This window comes from Limulus polyphemus, unplaced genomic scaffold (genome assembly GCF_000517525.1).
Source record: "Limulus polyphemus unplaced genomic scaffold, Limulus_polyphemus-2.1.2 Scaffold992, whole genome shotgun sequence".
Taxonomy (NCBI): domain Eukaryota; kingdom Metazoa; phylum Arthropoda; class Merostomata; order Xiphosura; family Limulidae; genus Limulus; species Limulus polyphemus.
The window spans coordinates 321,814-331,594 of record NW_013666602.1 but is presented as its reverse complement, the minus strand read 5'-3'; the positions used below and the strand labels follow the sequence as shown (position 1 = coordinate 331,594).

At 37.3% G+C, this 9,781-nt stretch overlaps 1 protein-coding gene across 1 annotated transcript in view; it reads left to right on the top strand.

The window, feature by feature from the left end:
• The window catches only part of LOC106461583 (SWI/SNF-related matrix-associated actin-dependent regulator of chromatin subfamily A containing DEAD/H box 1-like), a 42,142-nt gene extending 32,700 nt beyond the window's left edge, over positions 1 to 9,442 (top strand). The window contains exons 10-11 of the mRNA XM_013921426.2: positions 7,868 to 7,977; positions 9,084 to 9,442. Coding sequence (XP_013776880.1) covers positions 7,868 to 7,977; positions 9,084 to 9,145 — 172 coding nt within the window. The 3' untranslated portion in view covers positions 9,146 to 9,442. The remainder of the gene's footprint in view (positions 1 to 7,867; positions 7,978 to 9,083) is intronic.
• Positions 9,443 to 9,781: the final 339 nt, after the last annotated feature.

The following is a 9,781-nucleotide window of genomic DNA, read 5'->3' as shown; positions in this document are numbered from 1 at the left end:
AGTCGCAGGTGGCTTCTGTCCAACAGTGATCCACCTTTCACATTGGCTGTCCAGAGTCCTGTTTCTCGACCTTACCCTGGAGGTTCACGTGGCCTATTTCTGTTTCTGTCCTGGGCATTCCCATGTTCTCAGAATGACGAGGATGTTATAGACCTGTGGACATTTCTGACCAGTTTCACAGTAGCAGGGGTTAATGGATTTCCCTTAGATACTGGATAACACATTCCCGGGTCCCTAACTCATTGCTCATCCTGTGACGTTTCCTGGAGTCAATATTATATGTACATTCACAACTCTAGGGCTTGAGGTGAAGATGGTATGATCCTCATCCTACCCTTTCATGGATGTCAGTACCCAGCAAGTGAGGTTTTGGATTTAGTTGGCTTACTGAATATGTTCCAATGCACTCTAGCCGCTGTACACCATGGGACCCATCCTCCATTACCCACTTTCATTATGTGGGATTGAGTGTCTCTGTTTTTCTGATTGGGATCACATTACTTACCTATCCTCTCCCGCATGGATGTGCTCCCACCTGTTCATGGTGAAGAAATAGATACCTGGTTCAGAAGTGGTGTGGTGCCCCTCCTCAGATCATCTGATCTGTTTCCCTCATCTGTAGGGGTGTCCTTTGGATGATTTCAGGGATACAGTTGTTCTGCCCTTGCACTGGTCCCTTCTCCTTTTCAGTGTGGGATTAAAGCTAACCTTGCGAGTGGAAGGAAGATGGTGTATCAGAAGTTATAATTTTCCTATAAGAAAATATATTTTTCTCTACTCGCACTTCCCACCCATCCTCCCCACAATATTCCATTGCTTGCGTCTTCTGCCAAACTTCAAAGTGATAGTTAGGTATTGGTGCATAGAATGAGTCACATGTATCACATGATAGTAGTGCTCTCATATAGCTGGAGATTTGACACGTGATGATTTGCATGAGAGACCTGTTGGAACTTTGGATTCCAACAGAGGGATGTGGAAGGCTTGTTTAAAAACGTTTACATATAGAGGACAGCACAAAAAGGAAAAAGCTAATTTTGTGAGAGGAGGGAAGTATCTATCAGAAATGCATTTTTGTATAGAAAAATTATAACTTTATTAACTACATTTCCATGCTAAGTTTATTTGTATGCATTTATAATAAAGTAGTTTAATTAAATTTTGAATGTAACTCTGTAAAAGGTTGTGACGTGCACTCTGACCTACCTGACATGAAAGGGTCAATTTCATCCTAATTATTTGGCAATCTGCTAAACATAGAATACCACAATGTTGTACAACAAGATTTATCTGAACACTTGTTCATGAATAAGAAAAAAGTTTCATTTTGGAGCTGATGTTTCTCAGCTGTAAAGTAAAAGTGTCATGGGTTCTCTACAAGTTTACTTCTCATTGTTGTGCAAAAGAGCATTTGTAAAGTATCTAGAACTGTAGAAACATTGTTCAAGACTATAATATGTCAAGCATATGTCAAATGACATATTATGTTATTTTCTGTACAGAGAATTGTCAGTTTTGCTTTCAGTTTAAGCTTTATTCCCATGGAAAACACATTGACAACCTTAGATGAAGTTTTAATGGCTCTTGTTGCATAATTTGAAAGCTCAAAAGATTGTGTTAGGTATAGGACATTGTCTGCTTTTTGCAGGTTATTATTCTGTAATTTAGATTTTTTTTTTGTGATGGTTACGAAGTTGATAAAATTGACCAAACTTATATAGAGTTAGGGTAGAGAAAATAACAGATAAGATATGAAGTTATACTGAAAAAAAACGTTTGAAATTTATTTAGGTGGTTTTAGAGATTATGTAAAGGAAATTTGAGATTTTGGAGATGAAGGAAAGTATATTTAATCTTAATGTGGAAATCACTTTGCCCTCTGACTAGTAAAAAAAAAGTATATATATATTCATGGTCAAATCGTTAGCAAAAAAAAATCATTAACAAGTCTGATTTTTTTGTGTACAAAAGAATTGTAATGTTTACTTAAAGCCTGCCAAATTTGTCAAGATACATATAATGTATTAATAGTTATAGTATGGAAACTATAACAAGAACAAAATAGTTACAAGGTCAGTCGAACTGAATGATCTCGTAGCAAAAGAGTTAGCTTGGTTTAAGATTTTAAGTGTTTTAGTTAACTAAGCTGAACAGCCATAATCCAAAACATCAATTTTTTGTTTCTCAGACAGCTAACTTGTTTGTGGTTTATAAATTGTTTGGCTTAGTTCCTTATACAAAACTTGATGTCAGTAAATACACTCTGAAGGTATGAAAGAACTCCAGTTTATTCTGAAATCATACATAGTACTGGAAAATATGAGTGGTGTTAATACTTTGTAGTGCAGTTGTTTGGCTTCTGTATGGCTGCTGCCCCTTGAGGTGGATTCCTTTACATGGTGAGGGGGGACCTCCCAGGGAAGGTTCTGTACTCTCAGTTTACCTCTTCTGGGATCTAACATCCACCCATGTGTTTGCCATGCATAGCAACCCATAAAAAGGTTTGAGTGGTGTCTGGGGCACTGCATCACACCACTTTGGCCTTGAATTCCTGTAGACAGGTAGCCTTGTGGTTTCCCTGCTCTCAGGGTCAATCGGCTGGTCCTGTTGAGCTAGGGTCAACTGAGTACCAATGTTGGGTGTTCTCAACGGGTGGTGTGAACACTATTTCTGATCTGGTGTTTGGCTATAGTGCTCAAAAAGCCCTAGCATTGCTGCAGTGTCCTTGTTTGTCATTGTAGTGCATTCCCTCTTAGGACCTCATTCTCATATGATTATGGATTACCCAATCCTTCAAAAGAATATAATCGTAAAAAAACAGCTAATTGGAAAGTGACCATGTTTAGAAGATTGATCTCCATTTCCCACCTCTTACTGTTTCTGTACTTCATTTTCTCATCATTCATTTTTTGACTGACAAATGTCTCATTTTTTCATTAAGAAGTGTTTAGAGGGTTTTGCTGGCTCTCCAAAGTCAGTAAAGAGATATCTTGGTGGAAACATCTACACCTAAACAGTGAACTCCTCCTGAATTCAAAGGCCATTGGGGATATACCTATTGAGTTTACTCCCCATGCAACTTTAAATTCTTCTCAAGGAGTCATCATTAAAAGGGATTTACAGAACATCCCTGAGTCAGAGATTCTCACTTGTTTCTTCAGCCAAGGAGTTTCTGCAGTGAGACCTATCTCCACTTGTAAAAAAGGAATTATGCTGCATAATAATGTTCTGATGTTAACACCTCCACGGTCCACCTGCCTCTGTCAGGGCAGGTTATCTTAATTGTAAGGTATGGACTTATATTCCTAATCCTCAGATGTTTCCAGTGTCAGTGGTTTGATCATTCAAAAGCATCTTTTCGTGGGTGTGTGATGTGTGCTCATTGTAGTGGCAAAAATCATGAAGCCGCACGTACCCACCTTGTCTGTGCCACTTGATACACCTTTGGAGGCTGTAGACATCCATATCTCCATGGGTCGTAACATCACTGTTTGATCTCTCTTCCTGTCTCCCAGAGAGACTTAAAATCAGTCAGATCTTGATGCTCCTATAGAACAGTTGTTGTCTCTATTTTTCATCTTGGGAGACTTTAATAGACATAATCCCCTTTGGGGTGGTGCTGAAATTGATGGGAGTTATCATTCTGTGGAGCGTATGCTCTCAGATCACAACCTGTCTCTCTTCAGTAGTGATTATTTTATCTATTTCATGCACTTAGTCATTCTTTTACTGCTATTGACCTATCTATCTATCTATTCCCCTTCACTTTTCTCTTGGTTTTCTTGGAGGGTTGATAGTAACCCATGGGACAGTGATAATTTTCCTGTCATTTTGAGAAACATTGACCATGGTCGATGCCAACCGACTTGAGTGCCACAGTGGAAGTTGGACCAGGCTGACTGGCTCTCTTTTGCCTCTCTCTTGAAACTCCATCCTGTTGTTGTTGTTAGTCTTCCACCTATTAATGACTGCGTGGAGGTATTAACTGATTGCATCAATCGAGCAGCTATTTGATCTATACCCAAAACCTTGACATGTTTCCCAGGTATCCTCATCCATGGTGGTCTCCAGTCTGCCAGTAGCTATAGAAGGCTCAGAAATGGGCCTGAGATACCTTTTGCAAGTATCCCACTCTTCCCAATCTCATTGCTTTCTAGTAGGCCCGTACTCATGCTTGGCAGATCAGATGTCAAATTCAAAAGGAGTTTTGGATTAAGTTCACAACCAATATCTCTTCTACCACCAGTTCCAAAGTTATATGGGACAAGATTCAGAATGTCAATGGTTAGTATGCTTTCCATCCCCTTTCCATCCTGTTATCCAATGGCCAGGAAGTTGCTGATGTACAGAGCATCACCAATACTCTCAGCAAGAGCTTTTCTCATATTTCTAGCATTTCTGTTTCTTCCCCCACCTTCTTGGCCATCAAATCTCATGTAGAGTGATCGCCTCTTTCCTTTCAGACCGATCGCCTCTATGACTATATGACCCCTATATGATCGCCTCTATGACCCTTCAGCTGGTGGATCTCATGCTTGCTCTTAATCGGCCTGGCAGTACATCTCTTTCCTGCCTCTCTTGCTCTTCTTCTGGTTGTTTTTAACCAGATCTAGCAGGAGAACATTTTTCCTGATGCTTGGTGCCAGGTTCTTTTCCTACGTTTTTCTGGATCCCAAGATTCTTTCTAATTATCCTCCATTTGCTTTGACTAGCTGTCTCTGTAAGGTTTTAAAAGAGGATGGTTAATGCTCATCTTGTTTGGTTTTTTGAATAAAATAACCTTCTCTTGCCTCGTGTGGGTTCTGTTGACAGTGCTCCACTGTGGATCACCTGATTTAACTGAAACCTCAATCAGGTAAGCCTTACTCAAGTGATAACATCTTATTTCTGTCTTCTTTGATCTTGAAAAGGCTTATGGCATAGCATTTTGCAGGGCATCCATTCATATGGGTTGCGTGGCCATTTACCCATTTTTATTCTTAATATTTTATACGACAGGCAATTCCAAGTCTGTGTGGGTTTAACCCTTTTCCATTCTTTCGCACAGGAACTTGGAGTCCCTCAGGGCTGTGTCTTGGGTGTCACTCTTTTCAGTATCAAGATCAATGCTATCACTAAACAATTTCCTCCTATAGTTGCAAATGGCCTTCATGTCGACGACTTCCACATTTCTTGTTGGTCGTCAAACATGAGGTTTATTGAGCAGCAGCTTCAAACTGCCCTCAATGGCTTGTTGAAATGGACCACAGCAAACAGTTTGCCCTTTTCTTTCTTCAAAACCATTTGCTTGCACTTTTGCCACCAACAGGGTTTACTCCCGATCCTGAGCTCTGTCTTGGTGATGTTGTTCTTCCTGTGGCTCCTGAGGCAAAGTTCTTGGGGCTTATCTTTGACCATAATCTTACTTTCATTTCTCTCATCAAGCATCTACGTGTCAAGTGTACAAGGGCACTGAACATCCTCTGTGTCCTCTCTTCCACCTCTTGGGGAGTGGATCGATTTTCTTTGCCCAATATCTATTGTGCCCTCGTTTGATCCAAACTGGATTATGGGTCTCTGGTTCTGCCAGGGCCTCTGCTTTGAAGATGTTGGACCCCATTCATCATCTGGGCCTATGGCTCTGCACAAGGGCTTTCCATACTTCTCCAGTCCAGAGTCTGTATGCTGAGTCCCACGAACTTCCTCTTAATCTCTGCCATTTGCAACTTTCTTTGCAGTATGCTACTAAACTTCAATTCTTACCACAGCATTCCACCTGGTGTTGTGTCTTCCTTCTGCAGTGGGCTGTAATCTTTCAGAATAGACAGTCTGCCATTCTTCCTTTTGGCCTTCCTATCCAGGCACAGCTGACTGAATTGGGGCTGTCATTGGATGATGTTGCTGTCACCAATGGTCAGCCCATCCCACCATGGCTTATTACTATCCACACCTCTAACCTTTCTTTGAGTCTTCTGAGGAAGGTGAATACTCCCGACTGGAAGTTTGTCTTTCTTTGCAGAACATCTTTCAAACCATTATTCTGTTTTTATGGATGGTTCGAAATCAGGTGACTCTGTGGGCTCTGTCAGGGTTTGTTGTGGCTAGGCGGCTGCTCACAAGTTTCTGTGTTTACTGCCAAGTTGTATGCCATTTCTCTTGCCCTGGATCATATAGAAGCTGTGCAGTACACTGATTGTACCATTTACACTGACTCTCTTAGCTCTCTACTGGCTCTGGAATTGCTTAATGTTTGTTCTCACCTTGTTTTCATTGATATTCAACAATGACTGGCCCATTTTTCTATCTTTCATTATTATCCAGTTTTTCTGGATACCTATCAGGAAAGAACTTGCTGATATCGCAGCTGAGTCTGTCTGCTCTGGTGCCGTCACAGCTGTTCCTGTCCCATACCTGGACTACGGCCCCATAATCAAGGCATGGCTTTGTGCCAGTTAGCAATCAACTTGGAGTGAGCAACATCATAACGAGCTTATCCATATCAGACCCTCTGTTGCTCTTTGGCCATTTTGTTTTCATAAGGATCGAAAGGAAGAAGTTGTCCTGGCTAGGCTACACATTGGTCACAGTTTTTTAACTCATTGTTTTCTTTTATCTGGGACTGATCCACCAACGTATGGCCTTTGTCATGCCGTAATTACGATCGTGAGCGACAGTAGCATTTTAGTCATGTATTTTCTACGGGTCTACCCATGACATTGGACAGTGTCATTGGTGATGGTGACACTATCCAACCTGATTGTGTTTTCAAATTTTTACAAGCCATTGGTCTTTTTAATTCTAATTTAGTCTTTTATCTGAATTTTGGACATTGTTTAGTTTTTAGCTAAACATTTTACATTTTATAGAATTTTACTTTTTAAGATTTTTACCAGTTGTTTGGCACAGACAGCCTAGTTGCTTTGTGTCAAAAAATTTCAAACAACTGCATAGCTGCAGCGCACTTACACTTTGTGTGGACAAGATTAATTCTGGCCCATTCTTAGTGCATAATGGAGTCCTGGGAAGTGGGTTTACTGGGATGCTTTTGCAGAGATTGTTAACAGATAGCTCACATATGCTCAATAGAACTCATGTTTGGTGATTGGCTGGATCATAGCAAAGCTGTGATGCCCTTGACTCTCAAGAGGTATCTGTATATACTTATGTCATGTCTAATTTTACACATAACTTGCAGATTATTTTGTTTGTATTGAGTTTTTTCTCCAAAACTAGAATGTTTGATCTTGTAATTTATTTTTAAACCTTTTTGTTTGTAGGATGTACCTAATTCATTTTAAACTTTTATATTTACTAGAAGACAAGGGTTTTTATTGGATCAGTCAAACAGTTTCATCAGTGCGAGTTAGATCATACAACTGAATTAGATCTCATCAAACTGGACATTAGAAATACAAAGAAATCCTCTAACTTTTTCCATTTCTGATCATATAACTGTATTGATGGTAGAAAAAATATTAAGCAGCCAAACATCACTTAGGGAGCTCAAATATGTAAATGATATTGTGTGCAAGTTGCCATTTGTGGATTATCATCAGATGCTACTTTTAATAAGTAAAAAATTGCTTCATAGACATGGATTTTTTAAAGTTTTATGAAAACTAAAAAATATTCCATTTGATTTATTTTAAATGGTGTTTTGAAAGAGGTAAAGTGTTACTGTTGTTTTTCTTGAAAGTTCAGAATCATACAAGGATTATTATAGCACAGAAATGAAACATCTTTTATGAAAAAAGTGAGTTGTTATCAGTAGGACTTCAAAAAAAAATGCTGATAAAATTAATTAAAACTTTCAATAAATGGTAAAATTTACAGTATGCAGAATGTAAAGAAAGTGTTTCAAATTAAATACTGTTCTGTGTATTTCCAGAGAGGTATATGTGATCAGATTGATTAGTAAAGGCACCATTGAAGAAGGAATTCTCAACTGTGCCCAAGAAAAACTAAAGCTGGAAAGAGACATCACAGCAACAGATGAAGGTAATCAATGGAGATTACAAATACTCATGAAGTTCTCAGGGAAATCAGTGATAGAATTACTGTGGCTGAAAGGCTGATTTACAGTATGATTCATTACTGCTTTGAGTTGGTGTTTAAATATTGTTTGTATGGTTAACCATGAATCCAATTTTAGAACACTTGGAAATTAAAAGTATAACTTAGCATTATGCTAGGCCTAGATACAAGAAGGTGTTGGTAAATAGTGGCTATTCAAACCAAAATTTTTGCCAATAGCATAAAGAAATAAATTAGATTAGTGCAAACTAGATTGTCTGAAAAATATTTGTTTGCTGTTACTATTTAAAAAAATGGTATAGAGGAAATTTTATCACATGTTAGTAACTTTAGCTAGTTAATCATTTAACAAAAATTTTACTTAATTAAGAAAAAAGATGCACTTCCAAAATAATAAATCATACAAACATTCTAGAAAGAAAAAAGAGGTAATTTACATTTATTTTGTATGTTTTTTTTTGGTTATTACAAGCATGATCAAATGGAAAAAGCTCTTGTAGTGTTAGGGTAGAAAAATATAAAGTTTTACTAAAAATAATTTTTAATGAGGAGGTTTTAGTGGTTATTCAAGCAAAAAAATATTTTTAATCTTAACATGAAATTCACTTTGCATTCAGACTAGTCTGAGTCAGACGTTGACTTCATAAGTTGACAGGAAAATCTTTAATAAAAATACTTAATGAAATACTCTTTTTTTTTTGTCCATGAAAGATTTGTTTACTAAAAGTTATAGTATATAATGGTTTCATAATTACATGGTGGTTCCAATGCTGGTCAAAATAACCAAGCTCCTATAAAGAGGGATAAGCAAAAAAGAGTATATCACACAGACTTTCTACTTTTAAAGGCTTATATCTATAGAATTTCATTTTGTGGTATTTCATATTAATGGTCTAGGTGGTTCAGTAAGAGTTGTTTTAGTTAGAAACCCAGTTGATCAAGATATGGATACCATCTAATGTTAAACATGATACAATTCTCTTTTAATATAATATATTATTTAGTTCATTTAATAAACGAGCATTGTTTAAATTAGTACAGTTTTTATAGTTGCTTGCTTTTCTTTTCAGCTACTGAGGAGGAAGATAATGGTAACCTAGCAGCACTGCTGAAGAATGCCTTGGGGTTATAGATAATAAATACAGATATCTCTTTTGTGGTAGTATTATTGACTGGAGTGGCTTGTGTGTGTGTGCTTGTGGGACCAAATGGCACAGCCACTTTGTCTCTTTCATATGGTTCACATCTAATGATATTGCAATGGAAGAAAAATAGAATTTGTATATTAATTGAAGAACTAGCTGTATACATTCCTTTACAATATATATGTCTCATTATGTAGGTTTGATGCCAGAAAACTTTTTTTTAGAATCAGTAGACTGGAAGTTACTTAATGTGTTTGTGATAATTAAAGTATTCATACATTTTGTATTAGTTTCTTCCTTTTGATCTGCTGTGAATATATCATAAAATGGACTCTAGTATCTTTAGAAACGTTGAAACTTTTCAAACATATGTCTTATAAAAAAAAAAGTATTATGCTTAGCTTCCATCTTTCAGGTAGTTGGAATAAAAAAATTAACATTTCAACTGAAAAGAACAATCAGAAAATGTATAATGTATATACTCCTACAAATACAGTTTAATAATTAATCACTGAATCCAGTTAAAAAAAAAATTATACTTGTGGTTATTCTTTGACTTCTAAAAATTCTTTATAGATTAATTTTTTGTATTAAGTCATCAAGAAATTAATGTCGCTTTTTTT